General features: G+C 41.3%; 4 protein-coding genes across 54 annotated transcripts; 3 read left to right on the forward strand and 1 right to left on the reverse strand.

Annotated features, from left to right (window-relative positions):
• Nucleotides 1-638: 638 nt before the first annotated feature.
• Nucleotides 639-10,396, reverse strand: LOC149499858 (uncharacterized). 2 transcript variants are annotated; one of them, XM_089738681.1, is made up of 2 exons: nucleotides 9,090-10,396; nucleotides 639-6,846 (listed from the first exon to the last, which is right to left on the reverse strand). In XM_089738681.1, exon 1 carries the CDS (start codon nucleotides 10,394-10,396, stop codon nucleotides 9,983-9,985), a length of 414 nt encoding a protein of 137 aa, XP_089594807.1. In that variant the 3' UTR covers nucleotides 639-6,846; nucleotides 9,090-9,982. The 2 variants fall into 2 exon arrangements, with proteins under 2 accessions (XP_089594807.1, XP_089594808.1); XM_089738682.1 differs by lacking the exon at nucleotides 639-6,846 and having other exon boundaries at nucleotides 9,905-10,021; nucleotides 10,055-10,396.
• On the forward strand, nucleotides 6,668-23,331 carry LOC149499859 (uncharacterized). The gene is made up of 2 exons (XM_089738680.1): nucleotides 6,668-6,849; nucleotides 7,589-23,331. The coding sequence occupies exons 1-2, from the start codon at nucleotides 6,668-6,670 to the stop codon at nucleotides 7,860-7,862; spliced, it is 456 nt and encodes a 151-aa protein (XP_089594806.1). The 3' UTR covers nucleotides 7,863-23,331.
• On the forward strand, nucleotides 8,202-23,331 carry LOC149499860 (uncharacterized). Its single transcript, XM_089738683.1, has 2 exons — nucleotides 8,202-10,278; nucleotides 11,428-23,331. The coding sequence occupies exon 1, from the start codon at nucleotides 8,202-8,204 to the stop codon at nucleotides 8,550-8,552; it is 351 nt and encodes a 116-aa protein (XP_089594809.1). The 3' UTR covers nucleotides 8,553-10,278; nucleotides 11,428-23,331.
• On the forward strand, nucleotides 15,115-27,591 carry LOC114247808 (uncharacterized). Of its 50 annotated transcripts, none has more exons than XR_016325442.1 (8): nucleotides 15,115-23,428; nucleotides 23,587-24,622; nucleotides 24,718-24,816; nucleotides 24,880-25,078; nucleotides 25,167-25,267; nucleotides 25,518-25,584; nucleotides 25,617-25,750; nucleotides 26,068-26,883. XR_016325442.1 is itself a non-coding variant. In XM_089738675.1 (8 exons), the coding sequence occupies exons 2-7, from the start codon at nucleotides 24,097-24,099 to the stop codon at nucleotides 25,620-25,622; spliced, it is 864 nt and encodes a 287-aa protein (XP_089594801.1). In that variant the 5' UTR covers nucleotides 15,115-23,428; nucleotides 23,587-24,096; the 3' UTR covers nucleotides 25,623-25,651; nucleotides 25,751-25,893. The 50 variants fall into 50 exon arrangements, 14 of the variants coding, with proteins under 14 accessions (XP_089594801.1, XP_089594791.1, XP_089594792.1 ...); XR_016325443.1 differs by having other exon boundaries at nucleotides 25,167-25,235; nucleotides 25,519-25,584; XR_016325435.1 differs by lacking the exon at nucleotides 25,167-25,267 and adding an exon at nucleotides 25,112-25,143 and having other exon boundaries at nucleotides 24,880-25,046; nucleotides 25,485-25,584.

The raw sequence follows: 27,591 nt of genomic DNA on the forward strand, positions 1-27,591 counted from the left end.
TTTCCGCCATCTTGTCGAGCTACTGCGCAGTGGGATCGCATCTATAAAAGCAGAAAGTGACGTAAAACGCCCGCATTGATCAGTCATCGTGTTTCTGTGGTAACGTGTCTGTGTGGTGTAGCTCCGGAACTAAACCAGTGCCATTTTGTGCCAGGTCGGATACAGGTGTGTAATACTGTATTACCACAATTTATTGAGCCCTTTCTAATAATGGGCTACAGTGCCAAAGAATCTTCAGTTGTTGACTTTTGTGAAAGTAAAACAGAATCTCTATCGAACTGGGTTCGACAAGTTAAAAATAAGTCTCTCACAGCCAAGACAAAGAGAAAGCGCGATTTGAGAGTAATCGCCATCTTGAGTCACTCTCTCGTGCGAGCAGAGACTGAGCTCGTTATGAAACAAAGAGAACGTGCCAGGAAGTGGGCTCAGATGCAAGTTGACCTCGGATTGTCCAACAAAGAGGAGGAAATCGCCAGGCGTCACCGGGAAAAAATCGATTATTTGTGGAAGAATGATCTCAGTGGACTAGACAGCTTTTTTAAAGAATTAGATAATGTTAAACCAATACTAAAGTGAATTTACTAGGTAATTTAGAACAAGTATTTGAATCTGTGATATATGTAGGATGTTTTTTAAATTACAGTCCCATTGCGTTTCGCGTGGGTCTGCATCCGTCGGCCGCCATCTTGGTCGCCGCTGGGGCGTGGTTGCTGCCAGCTACAAAATGGGTTTGTAGAACGGTATCATGTACCTATTTATTTAGTTTTAAGTAATTGTAAATTTTGTTTCAATTTGTCTATTATTGCATAATGGTTAAATTGGAATTTCAGCTCTATTCATATTGAATAAAAATTGTAACATATGTTCTAATATGATAATAAAAAATATTTTAAAAATCTTGTATCAATGGATTTTATTTAAATGTGATTTTACCCTATAAATGTCATTTACATGAGTCATCGTCATCATCACTTGGAGGCGAAATATGGCGGCGTTGCGTGTTTGGCGCTTTCAACTACTTCGAGATAGTTCGAGAATGACGTTCTCGTCGCGTCTGCGGAGGTGATTCATAGCTGCCTTTGAACACGGCCCTGCGGTGCCACTACGTGAAATGTCTGCACGATCGTAACAATCCAGTCCCAGTTGTCAGCCCACTAGGTAAAAGTTAGGTAATAGCAATATGATTTCCTAACTTCACCTTAATTTGAAGCCTGAACATCGGCTTCTTCGTGTGTAACTCTACCTTTAGATCTGACAGAAACTTTGCGTGAAGCAGCAACCACGACGATCGAGGTATCGCAGCTACCCGTCGCAACGCGTTTTTATTGAGCAATGTGTCATCACGGTACAATGACTCAACTCTGAATTGAATCGAAGTAAAGAGGTTAGTGGGTGAATCACTTGCTAATTCAAAAGGCAGTGATTGTTTACCGAAATAAAATGAAAACATAATGTTTTTATAGATATTTTTCTCTAAGTTAATAAAATACGTTTAAGCTTTATGATAACCCATTCAAGCAGGGCATCAATATATCTGTTCGCACAGGCTTCAAACTGCAAGGAGACTCGAAATAGTTTACGTTACTATTTACCTACCGACTTCGTACATACACCTTGACGAACCGGGAATTAATTCAGTGGCGCTGCACGCAACGGTTTTTGTAAATTTTGGCTATTCCTCGCTTATTTTCTTACAAGTGGAGCTCACAACGAGAGGGCAACGTCTAAGTTACGTATCGATGCTGGTAAATAAAACTATTACAAAAAACAAACACTGAAATTCATAAATGGATCGGGTATGTCCTGTAAATTATGGAATCACTCTTAATGTCTTGACAAAGAAACTGGAATATAAGATGGAAACGCAACTAGCTTTACAATAATTAAAACTATACTAAATGATAGGGATATACATCTCTGCATATGTGAAATGGTGAGTTTACTATGTTTTGCCATTTATCGTCTGTAATAATTCTAATACTAAATTCATAGTTTGAATTAGATACTTAAGTTATACAAATTTAATAAAATAAAACTACGTCTTTATTGATTTCTCTTAATCCTGAAAGTTTTAATAAAATGAAAAACTGCTCTTATGACTTAATTATTTATCTCATATTTTCAATGCAAACTTCACAGCAAACTACTACTCTGGAGCACAGACTCGTGGTCGAGTCAAGTTTCCTAAGATCAAAATGATATCAAGGTGATGTCCTTTCTCACTCGAAGAAGGCTTACCAGCACCAGTTGACGTTAGAGAGTCCACGCTGCGGCCTAAAGACAGATAAGTTCCAGAACTAGTCTTCTAGGCGGAAGTTTGCATACTAAATCTGCATATTTTAGTTAATAGCTTTTGAACAGAATATAAGAAATCTATAACACGACAATCAAATGTTCGGTTCTTATTGAGGAGGTAAAACAAATTTTTTTTGAACTTCAAATCTGGATTTAAGTAAAGTGCTTTTTTTAGCAAATGTAGCTACAGAACTACAATAATTTTGAAGTTAACTTCTACTGCAAAAGTCTAAACATATTATTGAAATTAAGTAGGCTCGTTCAATTTGTTTCCATTATATGTATAAATTAATACCAATTTTCATAATGCCATTTTATAGCAAATTCTTTTTCTGTCAACTCTAGAACGGTTTCGGAGAATTTGAGGTTGAGGTGTTTGAACCTGTTTTTTTTTTTGAATGATTATTCGGCGTCCCTCGCAAGGAAATCTTAACATGCTCTTTTGCTTAGATCTGATCAACAGGTTTTCAGATCAATATAGCAGAGGAAACTATGAAGTTCAAAAGACTACCTACCTATATTATGCAAAATGCAATGATGAAAAATCTAGGCCCATTCTTCGTTAATATCTAGAAAATTATTGAAAAAGGACTAAACATGTATTGTGTTATTTGGATATATAATTCAATTTCAACAAAAAAACTACGAAAATGTCGAATTAAAATGTGAAGTCAGTTTGTGGAATATAAGTCATAATGTAATGTAGGAAAAATATAAAACTAATGATTGTGGTAGTCTCCCGCCAGAAAATAAGCGTTCTTGCCTGGAAATGAAAATAAAATTATGGAAAGGAAAGAAACAACCTGGTTCGGGTAATTATGGACGCATGTTTGTGCTAATCGTTTTTAAAGCTAAAATATACACAGACTGAAAGAAAGGATCTGAACAATGCTTACGAAGGGAGATAATTTAAAAAGGATAAGGATAAAAGTATTTTTATACACAAGACTTGGGAGGTGTATCAGTTTATGGTGACTTTGCTACTACACAATTCGTATATACAGTAAGAGTATATTTTTATTTACTATCGAGTATGCTACATATATATTTTTACGAAGTGGACTTTGAGACATGCTTATAAACGAATCTATAGGTACTTAAATCTGGAATATCTACATACAACTGAGAATACTTTCCATGGAAAACGGTGTACGTATGAACTGTTTTTAACGAAATATTTCTCTACAATACTAATGAATATGTTTTGAACAAACTAACCTCTTAAAATACGTTTAGCAGACAAATAGTATGAGCTATCTGATTTATCGTATTATAATGTTTCTCTTCATTACCATTATAACTTTATACTTACTGTCCGTTGTGAAAAATAGGTTTATTTAAAGAAATTAGATTAACCTGAATTATGTTGTACCTATGCTTTGCTATTTGGCGCATTGATTGAATAAGAATGAGAATAGGATATCAAACTAAACAACCATCACGACAAAATGGTTCAAACATCTAAGAACATGCCTGTCCTCATGTAAGTTGCATTCTATTAAGTTATTCATGATGTGTTGTGAATATCTGTTTGTTTGTCTTCCAGAGTTATCGGTAATAAAACGTTCTTTTCTACGGGACTGATAAAAATGACAATCGATAAAATAATTAAAAGGAAATTTAATTACCAATTGAAAAAAATTTCAACTATGTCTATTCTCGATCCTTCCTGCCATTAATGTTAACAATGATTGGCAATATTTCTATTGTCTCTTCTGTATACCTTGACTTCACCTCCGTGGCGCTCTTCTGTTGCTATTAATGTACTGCATAAGGATGATCGAGATAACAAAAACTACAAATCGAGTAGTACATCATCTACATCCATATTGAGGAATTTGTTGGCTTGCTGCCAGTGGTATGAGAGCTTTTGTGGGTCACAAAGTACATAATTAAGAAGCACATCGCCCTAATGATTGTGATGCTAAAAGGTAAGGTATTTAAACTACCAAAAAACTTTGAATAATGCAGACTACAAAAGCTACGTTGATGATGAGAAAATTGGTCACTTTTTTTAATATTTACAACTCTTCAACAACATCTGGAATTAAATTAATTTTAATGGTAGGTTTTTCACATTCAATATTATTATTATCCTTCTATCTTTTTATCAGCATGACTCTTTTAACTAGGTACCTAGGTAGTTGCGGTACTGCTAATCGAAAATTGCATTGATATTTGCACAACCTGATAGTTTTTCAATTTTAGTACTAAACTGCAGCTGAACTTTATATTGGCTGCTCAAACTATACGTTTAGCCTTTTGTAGTTGTATATTGATTTTTTTTCTTTATTTGGATAAACATAGTTTTGTGCGTATGCTTAAAAAAAGCTCACCTTGAGACATAAGATCGAAGTCTGATGCAAAGTTTGGTTAGCTATACCTATTACTCTAGTTGCAATGATGCCGATGTATCAGTAGGTAGTTGTTACTATCATAGATCGCTGCGTGGTGTTTTATTTGTCGCCAGTGCTTTCGTGGTGGTCACTATTGTTACGGATCCCCCGCACCGCGTCTGACTATGACCAATCTCAGAGGTGTTCCTTGCTGCTGCCAACGATTCCCGTAGTGGCTTGCTGTTGTCGATGCCTGCGTGGTACTTCTTGCTGCTGCAGATTTCTGCGTGGTGATATTTTTACTAATTCAGATGTGCCTAACTTGTGTTAAATAGCTACCAGTCTCCGTGGATACAAACTAGACTATGAAATCGACTCACTGCTATTTATTTTATATACTTAAATGTTTTAGATGAAAATATGAACTTTGTGTGGTTAGTGGTTACCGAAATCCTCTTAAATAACATAAGAACACGTCATTGATGCATAAGGTCGAAAGACTAATAAACTGTTAACGCCTCTCCACCCGTCAATTAGGAACGCATCACTGGTTTGTGGCGGATATAGACATGATAAGGTTGCCGTACTTGCAGATAATGTCATTGGCTACGTGCTTATCCTTTTTACTCATAGGTAGATGACGCCTACTGGCGTCGCCCCAACGAGTGTGCTTTTGTCGCCTGCATAACTCCTTCAGATGCCTAAGCAAACAGCGTGGTAACTGCGAAAGCCATGATGTCTACGTAGTTGACTTCGGTACCTACCTACTTGTTAGCTGCTTCTCTCTATCCCTAGGTGGTAACGTATTTAAAAGCCGAAGTGCGCACGAGAATACAACCGACCCGGCTTTGAATTTCGCTACCCGTCGTGACATCTGCATTCGCATAATTACTGATAATGCTGTTCTGATTTCGTTAATTTATAGTTTAAGACGAAAAGACCCACATCTCGTATTTATTGCTTTGCGTTTTTGTGGTGCCAACCGGTAAACAACACTTAACACCGTTAATGAGCATACCATGTCTGCGGTCGTCGATGGTACTAAATAGCTGCTGCCTCTACCTCAATCTTGCATGCCGAATCTACCAACGTGGTAACTTCGATTGCTATTTGTGCCTGGATGGTGAATTTCTGCCGCTTGGTGCCTGCGGCTGCCTACCTGCTTCATGATGACCACTAAAGTCTGCCTAATGATGACTCCGGGTGCCACTGGCGCCTGCCTAATGATGACTCCGGGTGCCACTGGCGCCTACCTAATGATGACTCTTGAGTGTTATTGCCGCCTGCCTAGTGATGACGATATGTAGTGTTAAATGCAGCTTCAAACGCCCTCCGCGCACCGTATTTCGTCTACAATCGTTGTTGCGTGGTGGTGACTGACGGTGGTTGATCCCAGTGTAATGACAACGGGTACCAACACAAACTGCGGCTGTGGTGTCACCACCGTGGCCATCATTCCGGCTAGCCCTGCCGCCTTCGTGGTGGCGACTCCGGCTGCCGCCTGCCAAGTATTGACTCCGCCAGTCACATCCTGCCTTCGTGGTTGACTCCGGGTGCCTTGCCGCCTGCCTGATGCTGACTTCGTCCGCTACCGCCGGCTTCGTGGTGGTGACTTCGGCAATGGTCGGTGCCTGCACGCTGACACCGTCAGTCACCCTTGCCTGCGTGGTGGTAACTAACTTTAAACGTCGCTATTAGTGGTAGGTGCCCTAGGCTCTAATTATTATGTGTTGAAGTCTCCGACAGCGGTTGGGGCCTGTGTGATGATTGGTTACCGTCTGTGCTTAGGTGTTGAGTTAGATTACCGTTGGTATCCCCGTGACAGTGACTCCCGGGTTGGTTGGTGTATGTGCCGTGACTTCGGCTATCATCACAGTCTGCATGGTGTTGATTTCAGTGACGATCGGCGCCTACGTGGTTTTAACTTGTGAGGTGGTTGTCGCTTGCGTGATCAGTGGTTACCGACGGTGTCTGCGTACCGCGTTTCCGACTACTACAGTCGCCTGTGTGGTGTAAATCCGGCTGCCACCTGCCTGATGGTGACTCCGGCTGTCATCGCCGCCTTCGTGATCGTGACACCGGCTGTCATCGCCGCCTCCTTGGTGGTGACTCCGGCTGTCATCGCCCCCTACCTGGTGGTGACTCCGGCTGTCATCGCCGCCTGCCTGATGGTGACTCTGGCTGCGGCCTGCCCATTCGTGACTCTGGCTGCGGCCTGCCCATTCGTGACTCCGGCTGCCGCCAGCATGGTCGTGACTCCCGCTGCCGCCGTGCCTGGTCGTGACTCCGGCTGCCGCCTGCCTGGTCGTGACTCCGGCTGCCGCCTGCCTGGTCGTGACTCCGGCTGCCGCCTGCCTGGTCGTGACTCCGGCTGCCGCCTGCCTGGTCGTGATACCGGCTGCCGCCAGCCTGGTCGTGTAGCACTACAGCTGTCATCGCCGCCTCCCGGGTGGTGACTACGGCTGTCATCGCCCCCTACCTGGTGGTGACTCCGGCTGTCATTGCCCCCTACCTGGTGAAGACCCTGGTTGTCATTGCCGCCTGCCTGGTCGTGACTCCGGCTGCCGCCTGCCTGGTCGTGACTCCGGCTGCCGCCTGCCTGGTCGTGACTCCGGCTGCCGCCTGCCTGGTCGTGACTCCGGCTGCCGCCTGCCTGGTCGTGACTCCCGCTGCCGCCGTGCCTGGTCGTGACTCCGGCTGCCGCCTGCCTGGTCGTGACTCCGGCTGCCGCCTGCCTGGTCGTGACTCCGGCTGCCGCCTGCCTGGTCGTGACTCCGGCTGCCGCCTGCCTGGTCGTGACTCCGTCTGCCGCTTCTCTGGTCGTGACTCCCGCTGCCGCTTCTCTGGTCGTGACTCCCGCTGCCGCCTGCCTGGTCGTGACTCCGGCTGCCGCCTGCCTGGTCGTGACTCCGGCTGCCGCCTGCCTGGTGGTGACCACGGCTGTCATCACCGCCTGCCCCATTCGTGACTCCGGCTGCCGCCAGCCTGGTCGTCACTACAGCTGTCATCGCCGCCTTCGTGGTGGTGACTCCGGCTGTCGTCTCAGCCTACCTGGTGGCGATTCCGGCTGCCACCTGCCTGGTGCTGACTACGGCTGTCATCGCCACCTACATGGTGGTGACTACGGCTGCCGCCTGCCTGGTCGTGACTCCGGCTGCCGCCTGCCTGGTCGTGACTCCCGCTGCCGCCGTGCCTGGTCGTGACTCCCGCTGCCGCCGTGCCTGGTCGTGAATTCGGCTGCCGCCTGCCTGGTCGTGACTCCGTCTGCCGCTTCTCTGGTCGTGACTCCCGCTGCCGCCTGCCTGGTCGTGACTCCGGCTGCCGCCTGCCTGGTCGTGACTCCGGCTGCCGCCTGCCTGGTCGTGACTCAGGCTGCCGCCTGCCTGGTGGTGACTACGGCTGTCATCACCGCCTGCCCCATTCGTGACTCCGGCTGCCGCCAGCCTGGTCGTCACTACAGCTGTCATCGCCGCCTTCGTGGTGGTGACTCCGGCTGTCGTCTCAGCCTACCTGGTGGCGATTCCGGCTGCCACCTGCCTGGTGCTGACTACGGCTGTCATCGCCACCTACATGGTGGTGACTACGGCTGTCATCGCCACCTACATGGTGGTGACACCGGCTGTCATCGCCGCCTTCGTGATCGTGACACCGGCTGTCATCGCCCCCTACCTGTTGAAGACCCTGGTTGTCATCGCCGCCTCCTTGGTGGTGACTCCGGCTGTCATCGCCCCCTACCTGGTGGTGACTCCGGCTGTCATTGCCCCCTACCTGGTGAAGACCCTGGTTGTCATTGCCGCCTGCCTGGTCGTGACTCCGGCTGCCGCCTGCCTGGTCGTGACTCCGGCTGCCGCCTGCCTGGTCGTGACTCCGGCTGCCGCCGTGCCTGGTCGTGACTCCCGCTGCCGCCGTGCCTGGTCGTGACTCCGGCTGCCGCCTGCCTGGTCGTGACTCCCGCTGCCGCCGTGCCTGGTCGTGACTCCGGCTGCCGCCTGCCTGGTCGTGACTCCCGCTGCCGCCGTGCCTGGTCGTGACTCCGGCTGCCGCCTGCCTGGTCGTGACTCCGGCTGCCGCCTGCCTGGTCGTGACTCCTGCTGCCGCCGTGCCTGGTCGTGACTCCGGCTGCCGCCTGCCTGGTCGTGACTCCGGCTGCCGCCTGCCTGGTCGTGACTCCGGCTGCCGCCTGCCTGGTCGTGACTCCCGCTGCCGCCGTGCCTGGTCGTGAATTCGGCTGCCGCCTGCCTGGTCGTGAATTCGGCTGCCGCCTGCCTGGTCGTGACTCCGTCTGCCGCTTCTCTGGTCGTGACTCCCGCTGCCGCCTGCCTGGTCGTGACTCCCGCTGCCGCCGTGCCTGGTCGTGAATTCGGCTGCCGCCTGCCTGGTCGTGACTCCGGCTGCCGCCTGCCTGGTCGTGACTCCGGCTGCCGCCTGCCTGGTGGTGACTACGGCTGTCATCACCGCCTGCCCATTCGTGACTCCGGCTGCCGCCAGCCTGGTCGTCACTACAGCTGTCATCGCCGCCTTCGTGGTGGTGACTCCGGCTGTCGTCTCGGCCTACCTGGTGGCGATTCCGGCTGCCACCTGCCTGGTGCTGACTACGGCTGTCATCGCCGCCTTCCTGGTGGTGACTCCGGCTGTCATCGCCACCTACCTGGTGAAGACCCCGGTTGTCATCGCCCCCTACCTGGTGAAGACCCTGGTTGTCATTGCCGCCTGCCTGGTCGTGTAGCACTACAGCTGTCATCGCCGCCTGCCCGATGGTGACTCTGGCTGTCATCGCCGCCTTCGTGGTAGTGACTCTGGCTGTCATCGCCGCCTTCGTGGTGGTGACTCCGGCTGTCATCACCGCCTGCCTGATGGTGACTCCGGCAATCATCACCGCCTGACTGATCATGGCTCCTGCTGTCGTCCCCGCCCCCGTTTTTTTTTTTATAGCTTAGTTGGGTGGACGAACTCACAGCCCCACCTGGTGTTAAGTGGTTACTGGAGCCCATAGATATCTACAACGTAAATGCGCCTTCCACCTTGAGATATAAGTTCTAAGGTGGTCGTGACTCCGGCTGCCATCGCTGCCTGCCTGGTCGTGACTCCGACTGCCATCGCTGCCTGCCTGGTCGTGACTCCGACTGTCATCGCCGACTACCTGGTGGCGATTCCGGCTGCCACCTGCCTGTTGGTGCCTTCTGCTGTCATCGCCGCCTCCCTGGTGAAGACCCCGGTTGTCATTGCCGCCTGCCTGGTCGTGACTCCGGCAGCCGCCAGCCTGGTCGTGTAGCACGACAGCTGTCATCGCCGCCTTCGTGGTGGTTACTGGTTGCCGCCTGCCTAGTCGTGACTCCGGCTGTCGTCTCCGCCTACCTGGTGGTGATTCCGGCTGCCACCTGCCTGGTGGTGACTCCTGCTGTCATCGCCGCCTCCCTGGTGGGGACTCCTGCTGTCATCGCCCCTACCTGGTGAAGACCCTGGTTATCATTGCCGCCAGCCTGGTCGTGTAGCACTACAGCTGTCATCGCCGCCTCCCTGTTGGTGACTACGGCTGTCATCACCGCCTGCCTGATGGTGACTCCGGATGTCATCGCCGCCTGCCTGATGGTGATACCAGCTATCATCACCGCCTGCCTGATGGTGTCTTCGGCTTCCAACGCTGACGGTTTGTGAATCCTATTACCATCGGCTATTCCGAACACCAGCCGCCGCCTATACCGCTGCCTGCTTAGCGTGATTTCGATTCTCACCAATGACACGGGGTAACTCTTGCCACGACCCATATAAGCATGTTGTCACGTGTTCATGGCGCTACCTGCATGATGACTACTGCTCAACCCTCTGAAAGCTCTTTGCGCCTGAAAATGCGATGTATGTCTAACAACTGACTCGTCCATATTCCGCTCTTGTTATCATCTAGCTCTCTCAGCACCTCTTTATTAGATAAAAATTAACCAAGGTTAATAATGTCCTATAAAATCTCTTTTGCAGAGTACGTTGTTCTAGAGACGGACAGTTTTGTAATGGAATCGAACAGGCTGGTTTTTATAAATTATTGGTTTTAAAGTGCTAATATGTTTCTTTATGGGCCTAAATTACCTGGAGGCTTCAGTAGTGAATATAGCACTTATAATGTAATTTAGCAAATGCTGTCGATTCATTAAAACATATTTCTGACAAGTTTGAAAAAATGAACAAAGATTCTATAATGTGTAATGTAAATGATTGCAACAAATGAGGAACTACAGTGAACCACGAAAGCTAGATCACGCCGGCGTCGTGGTGGACTATATCACACTTTAAAAATACAGGGGTGTCTAAAAAAACTAATTTATACATGAGAGCGAATGTATGTACCTACGTGAAATATTATGGAAATTTTTAGCTTGACTGGTTAAAGAAATTAACTTGCTCTTAAATGCTTTGCTTGATCACAGCATTCTTGAAGCAGCGTGCTTAGATTGTTTGTGCGGTTTTAAAATGAGAATTATTAGCTCTGTGAACAAATTGAAAAGTCATTGTGGTAGATGCATGTACGTTATAAAGTAATGCATTAGAAGATTGAAACAAGGAATAAAGTATTTGCTAGACGCTAACCAAATGAAATAATGTCTCTTTACAATTGTATATTGGATACTGAAATATTGACACTTACCACTTAAGGAAATCGGATTGATGTAACGAATAAGTTTTAATTGATGAAGGTATGCAGTGGATATTTTTCATTCCTAGAATAAAAAAATTATAACACTAAAATCCTATTGTAGTGTATGTAGATCATCTCTCCTTTGACGCGGATTATTTTGTTTTTCAGACCGCACGATTAATCAAACACAACGACTACTAGAAGCGCCGTAACAACACAACTAGTTTAATTACGAGCCTGATAACTCTGCGATTGGTATGAAAACATCTGTTAATTGCACGAAACGTAAATAAAAACTTGCAAAAAGTTAGGAAGAAAGATGCTTTTTACAGAAAGAAAGAAATGTTAGGTCACACCGTTTTTTGGAGGCGGCTTGTTTCGTTACATTTACAGATTTGAACTCGCAACAATGGAGAGGTGACTGCTGGGTGAAACTGATCCGACTTCAGACTTGAACACGCAACTGGATAACGAATAACTGCTACGGAAGTGGCGTCTGTTGAAAATATTATAACTTCAAAGGTATGCAAATATGTATGATAAAAGCATTAAATTGCATGAAACCAAGAAAAGTCTGAATCTATTGGAATAGTATATGGTAAATTTGAAATATTATGAATAAAGACTAAAAACCCAAAGGTTGCTTGCTACAAAGGAGGAACTCTAGAAACGGATGTAGTTTGACAAGAACAACAGGATGTTAGGTCACACCGTCCTCGTGGCGGATTGTTTGATTTTTACAGATTTCAAGGGCATCTATCTGATTATTTGCTACATGGAACTGGTGGCTATATACGCGACATCCCAGCCGGGTATGATTATCGCAAATTACTTTCATTGAACTAATACAGCACGTTGATTCTATAGTTCTCTGCAAGATGGTTAGGTCACGCCATAGAATGGCATGTGTAAACTCTCTTTTGCAGATTTAGAGACAAAGCCAAAAATTCGTGTTACGATGTACAGTGCAGCTTTGACATCGTTATGAAGGAAAATACTCTTGACGATTGTTTTACATCATAGGATGAGACAAAAATATGAAAGAACTAATAAAATTGCTGAAGATATGTACTAATGATTTGATTTAAATAATTATTGGATCCTGAATTGATCGACGTGAAGAGATACTGAAACTTAAAAAGAAAAGTCGGGATGGACAAAGTTTTCTCTGATTGAAAGGTACGCAAGCAGTTAAGTTATCACCGTAGAACAAGAAAATCGTCTTGCTGTTAGGTCACGCCGTCCTTGAGGCGGATTCTTCCTTTTGCAGATTCCGTAACTACTGAGCCGAGACATATCGAAAAAAGTTAGTCTCGATAGAGCGCGGTGATTCCGTGAGTAACTTTTATTTATAGCTTTTGCAAAAAGTGTTGTTTGAAAAAAATAACAAAGCTAAGAAGTTTAGTTTGTTGGTGGATTACATCGTTCCGGGAGTGGGCTGTCAAGTGGGGTTTCACTGTAACATTTCCAGATGCAAAGGTACGTTTGGAAAAGATGAATAAAGAAAATACAATTTGAGGACAGTTGAAGATACAAAAATACAATATGAAAACATTACAAAAATCCAAAGATCCAGTGCTTCGACATCTAACGACTAACGAGTTTGACTAAGAGGACATAAGCAATAGTAGTCCAAGGTATTGCAAAAATAAGTATATATCGTTTTATGACGATATCGTGCGGCCATACCCATGATGTTAGGTTAACCCGTCTCCGAGGCGGACGCGCTTAGTTCGCAGGCTCGACGGCGGCCCAACAGCTATTTCAGCTTCTCCTTGACGTGTAGAGAGCTCACGGGAGCTCACGGGCTCAACCGGGAGTGTTGCTAGCACTGGCCCTAACAAGAGCAGCGCTTCGCAGAATCAACCACTGGATAACGGCGTTCACGATACAGGCAACACCACGAGCCCAGCTGTGAAGTACCGCTTACCAAAGGTATCTCAACTTTACTGGAAAATATGAATAAAACATGATAGTTATATGATAGTGGAAATTCTTGCTGTCCTGTTATAGAATGCATAAAACCACGCTACATCTGCAAACCTCTGATTAATACAATTGCATAATTGGACAATATCAGAGAGTATAAAAAGTGAATGTAGATGGGATAAGTTAGGTCACGACCTCCGAGAGGCAGGTGTTGACTTTTTACAGATATGGCGGCACATTGCGGCACAATACGCCGCGACTGCAGCGACACGGCCGTGCGGGAGGGGTGGTACAAAACACATTAATTTGTGATATAAAAATTCGTGTATGGACGTTGTGCCGTCTTTGAGGCGAACTTGTTTACCAACTTTTCGCAGTTACAAGACCACTATTGTATCCGGACTACAATGTTGCCTGCAGGGGAAGCTCGTAAGTGAATAAATATTATATCATTCGAGAATTGCTGCAGTATATTTATGAAGTGTTGATATAATTGGAAAAATGGCCTATTTTGCCTACCTAAACATATCTACGCCAGATATTGGCGCAGCCTCCTAGCGACGGATAGCTTTATTTCATTTCCAGCGTTCCAAAGCTGCATGTGAATAATCGAGACGACAAGAAAATAACAAACGAAGAAATTTAATTTTCCGCATGAACAACTTTTGGGATGTTATAAAAATATCATTTGTAAACAAAAAACTGTTCTACAAAAATAACATTGTGAGAAAGTAATCCACGAATCAACATAAAAAAATTATACTGTGGTGACTGCGTAGAATTAATGAATGGTATGAATTTAGAATAATAGTAACTATTTCCGATAAATATTTGATAATATTTGGTTTTACAATTACTATTGTGGTGCGAGGTTAGGTCACGCCGTTCTAGAGGCGGCAAGCGTCTTGTTTTTTTTTTTTACAGATTTGACTGCATATTTGAACTAAATTGTAAAGTTGTATAAATTGATACGATTAACAAAGATTGTGAGATAGATGGAAGTTTACGGTTTTGGCCGGGGCGTAATTAATTCAAAGTTTCACGACAGTCTGAACAAAGATGAACAAACATGAATGATCTAGTTGGAAATAAATTAAGTTATCGCGCTGGTGTAGAAGGTACAATTTCGAAAGATTTCGCTATTTGATGAAGCATGATTAAAGAATTGAAGCAACAAGAAGGTGATTGCTTAAGATTAAAATGAGACTCGACAAACTTGTCTGTACAAAGATGGGATGTGATTTTTATTTTTTGTTAAAGTCTACGATTTTTGCATGCTACTATGCATCGGTTTTTAAATAAAGGTCGTATAGTTGCTGTCTGTATATATCGTGCTGCTCTTTAGCGCCCGTGTTCGTTAACTATTTGTGCGCAGATAAACGTGGTGTGGATGTACTTTGACACTAAACTCATAGCCTGCATTCGGGACTGTGGAAATCATGTTTCTGGACGACGCGTTGTGTGCTAGCTGTGTGGTATCATTAGTGATTCTCGAACGGAATACAAGTTGCTGCTCACATGCACGTTAAATAATTTGAAATTACCATAGTATTTAATTCCCCACGAAGCACATGTGAGTATTGAATTGACTGAAAGGGATGCTTAGTGTTTAGCTAATTAAATTAATAACTATACTGGTTGGATATGTATTTTCTGTAGTAATTTGCAAAAGTACTTAATTAAATTAGATTCTCATAACCAGGGGAGGTACGTAACGATTAATTATTTCAATCGCATTTTTCTTTTGGTGTCTACTAATTTATTTCAGATTTATGAACTCTATTAACGCCAAATTGAAATATTATTAAGATTAATTAATATGAAACGAAATACAGATCCAGGCGTATCTAAAAAAACTTATTTCTACTATGAGAGCGAATGTATGTACTTACGTGAAATATTAAAATGGTATATGGACATTTTTAGCTTGACTGGATAAAGAAATTAACTTGCTCTTAAATGCTTTTCTTGATCACAGCATTCTTGAAACAGCGTGCTTAGATTGTTTGTGCGGTTTTAAAAGTGAATTATTAGCTCTGTGAACAAATTGAAAAGTCATTGTGGTAGATGCATGTACGTTATAAAGTAATGTGCATTAGAAGATTGTAACAAGGAGTAAAATATTTGCTTGAAATAATGATGCTTCTTTACAATTGCATATTGGATATTGAACTATTGACAGATACCACTTAAGGAAATCGGATTGATTTAACGAATAAGTTGTAATTAACGAAGGTATGCAGTGGATATTTTTCATTGCTAGAATTAAAAAAATTATAACACTAAAATCCTATTGTAGTGTATGTAGATCATCTCTCCTATGACGCGGATTATTTTGTTTTTCAGACCGCACGATTAATCAAACACAACGACTACTAGAAGCGCCGTAACAACACAACTAGTTTAATTACGAGCCTGATAACTCTGCGATTGGTATGAAAACATCTGTCAATTGCACGAAACGTAATAAAAACTTGCAAAAAGTTAGGAAGAAAGATGCTTTTTACGGAAAGAAAGAAATGTTAGGTCACACCGTTTGTTGGAGGCGGCTTGTTTCGTTACATTTACAGATTTGAACTCGCAACAATGGAGAGGTGACTGCTGGGTGAAACTGATCCGACTTCAGACTTGAACACGCAACTGGATAACGAATAACTGCTACGGAAGCGGCGTCGGTTGAAAATATTATAACTTCAAAGGTATGCAAATGTGTATGTTAAAAGCATTGCATGAAACCAAGAAAAGTCTGAATCTATTGGAATAGTATATGGTAAATTTGAAATATTATGAATAAAGACTAAAAACATATAAAGGTTGCTTGCTACAAAAGAGGAACTTGAGAAACGAATATATTTTGACAAGAACAACAGGATGTTAGGTCACGCCGTCCTCGTGGCGGATTGTTCGATTGTTACAGATTTCAAGGTCATATATCGGAGTATTTGCTACATGGAACTGGTGGTTATATACGCGACATCCCAGCAGGGTATGATTATCGCAAATTACTTTTATTGAACTAATACAGCACGTTGATTCTGTAGCTATCTGCAAGATGGTTAGGTCACGCCATAGAATGGCATGTGTAAACTCTCTTTTGCAGATTTAGAGACAAAGCCTGAAAATTCGTGTTACGATGTCAGTGCAGCTTTGACATCGTTATGAAGGAAAATACTCTTGACGATTGTTTTACATCATAGGATGAGACAAAAATATGAAAGAACTAATAAAATTGCTAAAGATACTAATAAGTTGATTTAAACAATTATTGGATCCTGAATTGATCGACTTGAAGAGATACTGAAAAGGAAAAGTCTGGATGGACAAAGTTTTCTCTGATTGAAAGGTACGCAAGCAGTTAAGCTATCATTGTAGAACAAATAATTGCCGCACTGTTAGGTCACACCGTCCTTGAGGCGGATTCTTCCTTTTGCAGATTCCGTAACTACTGAGCTGAGACATATCGAAAAAAGATAGTCTCTATAGAGCGCGGTGATTCCGTGAGTAACTTTTGTTCATAGCTATTGCAAAAAGTATTTGTTGAAAAAAATGAAAAAGCTAAGAAGTTTACTTTGTTGGTGGATTACGTCGTCCCGGGAGTGGGTTATGTTTCACTGTAACATTTCCAGATACAAAGGTATGATTAGAGAAGAAGAATATGGAGGATACAATTTGAGAAAGACAATTGAAGATAAAAAAGAACAATATGAAAACATTACAAAAATCCAACGATCCAGTGCTTCGACATCTAACGACTAACGAGTTTGACTAAGAGGACATAAGCAATAGTAGTCCAAGGTATTGCAAAAATAAATATATTTCGTTTTATGACAATATCGTGCGGCCATACCCATGATGTTAGGTTAACCCGTCTCCGAGGCGGACGCGCTTAGTTCGCAGGCTCGACGGCTGCACAACCGCAAACCTACCCACAGCTATTTCAGCTTCTTGACGTGTGCTCACGGGAGCTCACGGGGCTCAAACCGCGTGTGGCAAGCGCAGTGCTTCGCAGATTCTACCACCAGATAACAGCATTCACGATACAGGCAACACCACGAGCCCAGCTGTGAAGTAGCGCTCACCAAAGGTATCGCAACTTTACTGGAAAATATGAATAAAACATGATAGTTATATGATAGTGGAAATTTTTGCTGTCGGATTATAGAATGCATAAAACCACGCTACATCTGCAAACCTCTGATTGATACAATTGCATAATTGGACAATATCAGAGAGTATAAAAAGTGAATGTAGATGGGATAAGTTAGGTCACGACCTCCGAGAGGCAGGTGTTGACTTTTACAGATATGGCGGCACATTGCGGCACAATATGCCGCGACTGCAGCGACACGTGGGGGCGGTGGTATGTTGCCAACGTTATTGTACAAAATACATTAATAAACAGTGGCATTGGATAAAACACACAATAAATTATATTTGTGATATAAAAATTCGTGTATGGACGTCCATACCGTCGGAGGCGAACTTGTTTACCAACTTTTCGCAGTTACAAGACCACTATTGTATCCGGACTACAATGTTGCCTGCAGGGGAAGCTCGTAAGTGAATAAATATTATATCATTCGAGAATTGCTGCAGTATATTTATGAAGTGTTAATATAATTGGAAAAATGGCCTAAGCCTTTTTTGCCTGCCTAAACATACCGACGCCAGATATTGGCACCTCGTCCTAGCGACGGATAGCTTTGTTTGATTTCCAGCGTTTCAAAGCTGCATGTGAATAATCGAGACAACAAGAAAATAACAAACGAAGATTTTGGAATGTTACGAAAATATAATTTGCTACATTTGTAACAAAAAAAAAGCTGGACTGTTCTACAAAAATAACATTGTGAGAAAGTAATCCACGAATCAACATAAAAAAATTATACTGTGGTGACTGCGTAGAATTAATGAATGGTATGAATTTAGAATAATAGTAACTATTTCCGATAAATATTTGATAATATTTGGTTTTACAATTACTATTGTGGTGCGAGGTTAGGTCACGCCGTTCTAGAGGCGGCAAGCGTCTTGTTTTTTTTTACAGATTTGACTGCATATTTGAACTAAATTGTAAAGTTGTATAAATTGATTCTATTAACAAAGATTGTGAGGTAGATGGAAGTTTACACTTTTGGGCGGGGTGGAATTAATTCAAAGCTTCAAGACACACTTAAGTCTGAACAAAGATAAACGAACATGATTGACCTTGTTGGAAATAAATGAAGTTATCGCTCTGGTGTAGAAGGTAAAATTTCGCAAAGTTTCGCTATTTGATGAAGCATGATTAAAGAATTGAAGCAACAAGAAGGTGCTTGCTTAAGATTAAAATGAAACTCGACAAACTTGTCTGTTAAAAGATGGGATGTAATTTTTTTTTTTTGTTTAATGTCTACGATTTTTGCATGCTACTATGCATCGGTTTTTAAATAAAGGTCGTATAGTTGCTGTCTGTATATATCGTGCTGCTCTTTAGCGCCCGTGTTCGTTAACTATTTGTGCGCAGATAAACGTGGTGTGGATGTACTTTGACACTAAACTCATAGCCTGCGTTGGGGACACTGTGGAAATCATATTTCTGGACGACGCGTTGTGTGCTAGCTGTGTGGTATCATTAGTGATTCTCGAACGAAAAATATCTTGCTGAAATGCACGTTAAATAATTTGAAATTATCTTAGTATTTAATTCCCGACGAAGCACATCTGAGTATTGAATTGACTGAAAGGGATTTTTAGTGTTTAGCTAATTACATTAATAACTGTACTGGTTGGAAATGTTTTTGCTGATCGTATTAGATTGTCATAACCAGGGGAGGTACGTAACGATTAATTATTTCAATCGCATTTTTCTTTTGGTGTCTACTAATTTATTTCAGATTTATGAACTCTATTAACGCCAAATTGAAATATTAATAAGATTAATTAATACGAAACTAAATAGTGGTAGTGTGGCACCACACGATATTCAATTTATATTACTGAACTGCTTGATGTAAAACTGTAACAGCGTAGATAACATGGTATGAATTTATAATAATCGTAATAATATAACTGCAAACAGAAGAGAACGTAATTCGCTTCTTAATCCTACGCTACGTATTGGTACCCGTCGAGAAAGCTTCCATTTTTTCAGAGTTAACGAAAAATTTAGAAATTAAGAATTGAATGTCAACAAATTACCATCTTAAAGAATGATATAGAGACACTGACTTCACTTCCCGAGAAATCGTTGTAAACTTGAAAGTTTCAAACTACGAGCTATTAATCAAAACGAATGACTTTGTACTGAACGAACATTTTACAATAAGGTAAATTTTATTCAAGAAACCACTATTTATCTATACTCTAATTATTCAATTTCGATTTATATAATACGTAATAAGTGAATCGCAAAATTATAAATCGGCACTCTTACAGCTTAAATAAAATACAGATATTTATTTATTTAAGATTTCTTAGCCATGGAGGTTAGGTAACGCGCGTCCCGAGCGCAAAATATTTTGAGTTTTTTCAGAACAATAATTTGAAATAGCTTCATCAAGCAACTTATCATAATGAATGTATATATGTTACAAAAAAAAATGGATAAAAACCAAAAGCAAACTTCACTCAATGAAAACGGAATTATAATAAAAGTGATACAAACAGTAACCACATAGTGTGATCGCTGCACGCTTCAAGATTTTGTTGCCGGGACGCATCGTCTTCGAGAAGGATTTATTTATTTAAGATTTGATGATAAATTCAGTGGAAAACAGAAACCATTTCTAAATTAAGAGCGGGTATGCTTATAATTTTTAATGAAACATAATTGTAAAATTAAGATAATATTAATAAGTTGCGTCTGCTAAAATTACGGATGTTTAGGTCACCCCGTCCTAGGGGCGGATTTTTCTTTTTAATCTTTCAGAATCTCTAGTTGCGATCCAAAATTCAACAATAGGTACCTACTTACTTTGAAAACAAAATTGAACTGATACAGACGTTGAAAGTTTCTTATTCCACGAGAGATTTGCAAGGTATGCGAACATTAGAACATTCCATTTAAAGTTAATAGCGACCCGAAAGGGAACGGGTGAAGGAAAACATTCGACACTTAAGACAACAGTCAAGTAGGTCGTCTTCGGACGCAGGATTTTGTTTATTTTTTTCAGATTTGAATTTAAAAGAAAAATATAACTTTACAACAAGGAACAAAACAATGGATCATTGATATGATTTTAGTGAAAAAATATATTGAAAACTAATAAAAATAAACGAACGTTTCCACAAATTCAATGGGATTAAACAATAGAGAACTTATGTTTGTTTACATACCAGGATAGTTTTGGTTCTTTGCAGACTAAGTGTTTTAGTTCTAATTTCATAATCATTATAAAGAAAAGTGCGGGTAAGCGTAAATGCAAGATTTGGTGCGTTGCAATGTAGTTATTAAATAGGAGAGAGCTTTAAATAACCGCAACCAGAAAGGGCTTCTAACTGAATTGTAATTATCTTTTAACTAATTTTAATAACCTAGGCACTAAGCTTGTCAGTTTTTGTCTATCGTCATTATTCTAGTGTGCATTTAAACATTGTGTATGAGATGCGTTAAGCTTTGGCGTTGGTGCTCGTTAATATTATTTTGTACAGATGAATGTCAATTTGTTAAACAAAACAGAACTTTTACGCTCACGGAACAACTAATAGGGGCACCAATTATGTTATTCAGACGGCGCATTGTGTCTAGACACTGAGCTTAATTAATACATGAGTAGGAAAAAACATTACAATTGCAGGTATGCACGTTTGATTAATTGAACATCCTTATTGCTTAATTTTATTGCAGTTTTTATCACATATAGCAGAGCATTCAAAGCTTGTTTAACTGATATCATGTTTTAAGTTTATTAGTAAATATGTAAAACCAATAGTATAATGATTTGTACATAATTTTATTACATAACTTGCTCACCCAGCAATGGAAGGTATGTGTAAATTAATTGTTTTCACAACTATTGTTTTGGTGTTTTAATAAAAATATTTCAGATTAACCTGCCAAATTAAAAACGAAAGTTTCTTGAAATATAAGACAAATGGAAGGATTTTTTTTTTAAAAATTGCATGGCTTTACAAATTCCTATTTGCGGAATTTTATTTTAAGCAGGTTCGCTTAAGTTTTCATCCTCTTGACTTAAAACGATAACTAAGAACACTGAGTTTATATCAATCGTAATTGATAATGGAAACCAGAAGAGGTTGCATTATTCACTTCCTAGTTAGGTAATACAGGTCATGAAGGGGCAAAATTCAGATTTATTGCAGAACCGACAACAAATTCGTCACTTTCATACTACCAAACAGCAAAGATAAGCAAGTCACGCAAGGAATTTCTACGATCTACTAAGAAAAGGAGTTTCACCGGATCACTTAAGCCTCTCTGCGAATCGTTAACTCACAACCAATACGAAGCAAAAACGAATTTTCTTTTTTGTAAGCAAATATTACTACAGTGTTTGAAGGTATGCATGGAACCATTATTAGCATTTCGTAGATGAAGCTACTTTGAAATCTGAGATTTTCTAGAATGCAGGCATTTGGATGTATGCACATCATTTTACTTTCCGTACCCCTGGGTTCACTTCCATAGATTGTTCTGAAATAACCGAACTGAAACTTAGGTGAAGGAACCAGCATGGCAGCACCTGTATGTGCTTTTTCTCACTGTGGAGCTTAGGTCATACGTGTCGGAGACGCGGGATGTTTCGCTTTTTTCAGATTGATACCAAGGATTTGATTTCAACTATGTGGATAAGTGATAAGTAGCGGTAATTTGAAGCAAGTAAATCGAGAACGATCTCATCAATACAGTTTAGTAGTGACTACGTTTTTCACTATTAGAATATTGCTTGGACACGTTGCCTGCGAGACGGATTCAATTTTCAGATGTGATAAAAAATCCAACTAGAAATAGATCTAGCCCGACGTGATGTCAAAATCGGTATGCTTTAACATTTACCATTTATTTTAAAAAAAGCAGGGTATTTCAGATGTCAAAATAAACTATTATGATACAGATTTTTTGATTAACAACATTAGTAGATAAGAACTAGGAAAGGAAATTGTTATCCCTAATCAGAAACGGAACTTAAGAGGAAAAGTTGGTAAATAATTATAAAAATATTTTGTGCTATCCAACATAATAATATGTAACGTAATTGTAATATTATTTCGGCCAGTCAAAGATTGTAAGTACTGTTGCTTTTTATTGTAAATTTTTGTTTATAAGATGTTGACGTATGTTGTCTATAAATTTTTTGCATGATATAATGGGTCAAACGGAAGCACGCTTTGTTGCCGATTTGTTAAATAACATGCTGCTTTGAGATGAAATTTTTTTACCCTATGTAATGGTAAAGGTAAACGTAATTTTCATTTCTTTTTATGTACACATTTTTGTTTTGGAAGTAGACTATTTTATTTCAGATTTATCATCTAGAAAAATTTAATTATAAATAACCTTTAAATGAAACCGAAGGCATATGAATTGAAATCATTCAGAAAGCGTGACATGCATGATGCATTTTTTTGTAAAAAAATGTGAATTATATTTTGTTCGAAATTGAAAATGTGGAATATGTTCTTTAATTTTCAGGTTTTACTAATTATTTTCTAACAGCATGATTATAAAATAGCTTCTTATCTAAAACACAATACACAATTTTAGAGTAGAAATATAATGTAATTTAATTTAAAAATTCTAGAACTATGAGATGATGGAAAAGAATGTAGATGGAAATGTCTAATTCTGTGTTAAATACATCAATTTAGGCTAGTAGGTATCTGTGACTAAATTTTTTCCAGACTGAAACAACTTCGTCTTTTAAAATAGTTTGGAAGAGAAACCATAATTCAGGATAACATTAACAAATCGATATTCTCTCAATTGGCTGCTATGATGCTCTGTTTGAAATGGATGCAGTTTACAGAATATAATTAATTAGATATGTCTGCAATACCGGTACCAGAATGTAACAGAAAGTTGCCTGTAGTGTAGATTGGATTAAATTAGATGTGATCTACACTTACGTAAATGTGACTGAAGTACATGAGAAAAGTGTGAATACATAATAAGTTGAAGATTTTTGAACAAATATAGTCGAATATCATGAAATTAAAATGGCGAAGTCGAAATATAATATATAGGATGATAATTTTAGTTGGAAAAATTGCAATCGAGTCATTTAATAACGAAAAAAAGGTGAGTCTTAACCTTAAACTTTAGGCTTACCGTTATTGATATTGCTTCCCAAATAATATTTACTTTATGTTCTCATAAAGACTTCTGTCTTATTCAGAAACAATACTAAAATAGTTTTCGTTTGTAATATTTTAGTAATTTTATTTTTAATATTGCAGTAAGGGGCAGAGAAGAGAAGACAATATGAAGAATGTGAAAGAAGACTGAATTAAGAGAATGTAAAAACCAGAAAAGATTATCCCAAAATAAATCCCAAGAGAAAAAAGAACTACGGGGATATCTAACTGAGGTAGTTGAAGAAAGAAGATTGAGGAAGACGAAAATTAATCATGAAATAAAAGCATCCAAAAAGGCAACGGCAACCGGCATGATGATGAATAGCGATACTCGGACTACGTAAAGAAGTTGAAACTGCAACATGAAGATACCGATTAAAAACGGGAAGAAGCTGAATATAGCAGCCTGCTAGAAGTTGAAGGAAGAAAACTGTTAGAAGGTGAAGGAAGAAGACTGTAAGAAGCTGTAGAAGGAAGACTACGACCAGAAGCTGAAGGAAGACTACGACTAGAAGCTGAAGAAGGTAAACTGCGACTAGATGCTGAAGAAGGAAGACTGCGACTAGATGCTGAAGAAGGAAGACTGCGAGTAGATGCTGAGAAGGAAAAAAAATGTTAGAAGGTGAAGGAAGAAAACTGTTAGAAGGTGAAGGAAGAAGACTGGGAGAAGGAGAAGGAAGAAGACTGGGAGAAGGTGAAGAAAGAAGACTGGGAGAAGGTGAAGAAAGAAGACTGGGAGAGAAGGTGAAGAAAGAAGACTGGGAGAAGGTGAAGAAAGAAGACTGGGAGAAGGTGAAGAAAGAAGACTGGGAGAAGGTGAAGAAAGAAGACTGGGAGAAGGTGAAGAAAGAAGACTGCAAGAGGTTGAAGAAAGAAGACTGCAAGAGGTTGAAGAAAGAAGACACCGAGAGTTGCAAAAAAGAAGACACCGAGAGGTTGAAGAAAGAAGACACCGAGAGGTTGAAGAAAGAAGACACCGAGAGGTTGAAGAAAGAAGACACCGAGAGGTTGAAGAAAGAAGACTCCAAGAGCTGCAAGGGGCTGAAGAAAGAAGACTCCAAGAGCTGCAAGGGGCTGAAGAAAGAAGACTCCAAGAGCTGCAAGAGGTTGAAGAAAGAAGACCCCAAGAGCTGCAAGAGTTGAAGAAAGAAGACCCCAAGAGCTGCAAGAGTTGAAGAAAGAAGACCCCAAGAGCTGCAAGAGTTGAAGAAAGAAGACCCCAAGAGCTGCAAGAGTTGAAGAAAGAAGACCCCAAGAGCTGCAAGAGGTTGAAGAAAGAAGATCCCAAGAGCTGCAAGAGGTTGAAGAAAGAAGATCCCAAGAGCTGCCAGAGTTGAAGAAAGAAGACCCCAAGAGCTGCAAGAGTTGAAGAAAGAAGACCCCAAGAGCTGCAAGAGTTGAAGAAAGAAGATCCCCAAGAGCTGCAAGAGTTGAAGAAAGAAGATCCCCAAGAGCTGCCAGAGGTTGAAGAAAGAAGACACCAAGAGCTGCCAGAGTTGAAGAAAGAAGATCCCCAAGAGCTGCCAGAGTTGAAGAAAGAAGATCCCCAAGAGCTGCCAGAGGTTGAAGAAAGAAGACCCCAAGAGCTGCAAGAGTTGAAGAAAGAAGACCCCAAGAGCTGCAAGAGTTGAAGAAAGAAGATCCCCAAGAGCTGCAAGAGTTGAAGAAAGAAGACCCCCAAGAGTTGAAGAAAGAAGACCCCCAAGAGCTGCCAGAGGTTGAAGAAAGAAGACCCCCAAGAGCTGCCAGAGGTTGAAGAAAGAAGACCCCAAGAGCTGCAAGAGTTGAAGAAAGAAGACCCCAAGAGCTGCAAGAGTTGAAGAAATAAGACCCCAAGAGCTGCAAGAGTTGAAGAAAGAAGACCCCAAGAGCTGCAAGAGGTTGAAGAAAGATCCCAAGAGCTGCAAGAGGTTGAAGAAAGATCCCAAGAGCTGCCAGAGTTGAAGAAAGAAGACCCAAGAGCTGCAGAGTTGAAGATAGAAGACCCCAAGAGCTGCAAGAGTTGAAGAAAGAAGATCCCCAAGAGCTGCAAGAGTTGAAGAAAGAAGATCCCCAAGAGCTGCCAGAGGTTGAAGAAAGAAGACCCCAAGAGCTGCCAGAGTTGAAGAAAGAAGATCCCCAAGAGCTGCCAGAGTTGAAGAAAGAAGATCCCCAAGAGCTGCCAGAGGTTGAAGAAAGAAGATCCCCAAGAGCTGCCAGAGGTTGAAGAAAGAAGACCCCAAGAGCTGCAAGAGTTGAAGAAAGAAGACCCCAAGAGCTGCCAGAGGTTGAAGAAAGAAGATCCCCAAGAGCTGCCAGAGGTTGAAGAAAGAAGATCCTCAAGAGCTGCCAGAAGTTGAAGAAAGAAGACCCCAAGAGCTGCCAGAAGTTGAAGAAAGAAGACCCCAAGAGCTGCAAGAGTTGAAGAAAGAAGACCCCAAGAGTTGAAGAAAGAAGACCCCAAGAGCTGCAAGAGTTGAAGAAAGAAGACCCCAAGAGCTGCAAGAGTTGAAGAAAGAAGACCCCAAGAGCTGCAAGAGTTGAAGAAAGAAGACCCCAAGAGCTGCCAGAGGTTGAGAAAGAAGACCCCAAGAGCTGCAAGAGTTGAAGAAAGAAGACCCAAAGAAGAGGCTTATTGAGCAATTACGTCCGTCCGTCCGTCCGTCGCGCCTGTTCGTCTTCCCTTTGTCACTACAATTAAACACGTTTCAATAGCAAACTAAATTAACAATAACATTCAAAAAGTAAGAAATACGACAGAAGCTGAAGAAGGAAGACTGCGACTAGAAGCTGAAGAAGGAAGACTGCGACTAGAACCTGAAGAAGGAAGACTGCGACTAGAAGCTGAAGAAGGAAGACTGCGACTAGAAGCTGAAGAAGGAAGACTGCGACTAGAAGCTGAAGAAGGAAGACTGCGACTAGAAGCTGAAGAAGGAAGACTGCGACTAGAAGCTGAAGAAGGAAGACTGCGACTAGAAGCTGAAGAAGGAAGACTGTGACTAGAAGCTGAAGAAGGAAGACTGCGACTAGAAGCTGAAGAAGGAAGACTGCGACTAGAAGCTGAAGAAGGAAGACAGTGGGGACGAAGAAAAAATATGAAATTACTTAAGCGATGGTGCCTAAAAGAAAATTGGAGAGGAATGAAAACGAAGAAAAGAAGCGCGATGGCATGATGACCAACAAAAAATTGCCTGATTACGAGAAGAGATGAACGAGATGATTGAGCTGGTGGAGTGAAGATTTAAGTAATGGACAAGATATAACGAGAATTAAAGAAACATAAACAAAAAGTCAGTCACAGTCTAAACAGCATCGTGTGGAGGTCCAGACAGAAGATGAAGATAAAAGGCGAAGAGAAATTGGATATAAAGTAAAATAGAGAAACTGAACGTAAAGGGGTATAGAATATGAACAGAAAAACAAGAGTGAAGATGAAGAAAAAACACTGGCAGGAAATTAAGAAAAGTGAAGACTAAGAGAAAACAGAATAGCAACGATGTCAAGCTGAAAGACGAAGAAAGAAAACTGAAGAAGTAAGACAAAACAATGGATGCTGGAGACGATAAAGCCCCAAAAACCAGAAAGCGAAGATTGGTAAAGCTTCTTGTAAAAAGATAGAGAAGAAGCCAAGCTTCTTTACTGACAGCTACATTAAGAAGAAACTGAGTAAAGGTTAAAAATACCTTCCCAACATGGAAACTAACAAGCCTAATGCGACAACGGATAGGGATGGAGACTGAAGCCAAAAAAAATACAAGTGAGTTTATAATAAATAATTCTGGTTTATATTATCTCTTAAAAAATACGACTACACGATCCTCTTTACTATTGCAATATTATTTGTTTCGTAGGTATAGGATAGTTATGTCCCCTAAGATGCTTAGAATAAGAAAGAACCAAGTTCATGTGTCAATATAATGTCCTTTTAAAATTTATTTTTCATTTTTTAGAAATCATGAATCAAAAATAACATCCACATAAATGAAGACCGAAGAGCAACGGGACTAAGAATAGCATCGATGGCGACAGAGAAAAAATACAGCCACTACATAAAGTTGAAAGGACACCACCACGAAAAACGCTTGTGGCATACAATTTATACTTATCTGTTAATATACCGTACACAAA

This window comes from Bombyx mandarina, chromosome 25, assembly GCF_030267445.1.
Source record: "Bombyx mandarina strain Sakado chromosome 25, ASM3026744v2".
In the NCBI taxonomy this organism is placed as follows: domain Eukaryota; kingdom Metazoa; phylum Arthropoda; class Insecta; order Lepidoptera; family Bombycidae; genus Bombyx; species Bombyx mandarina.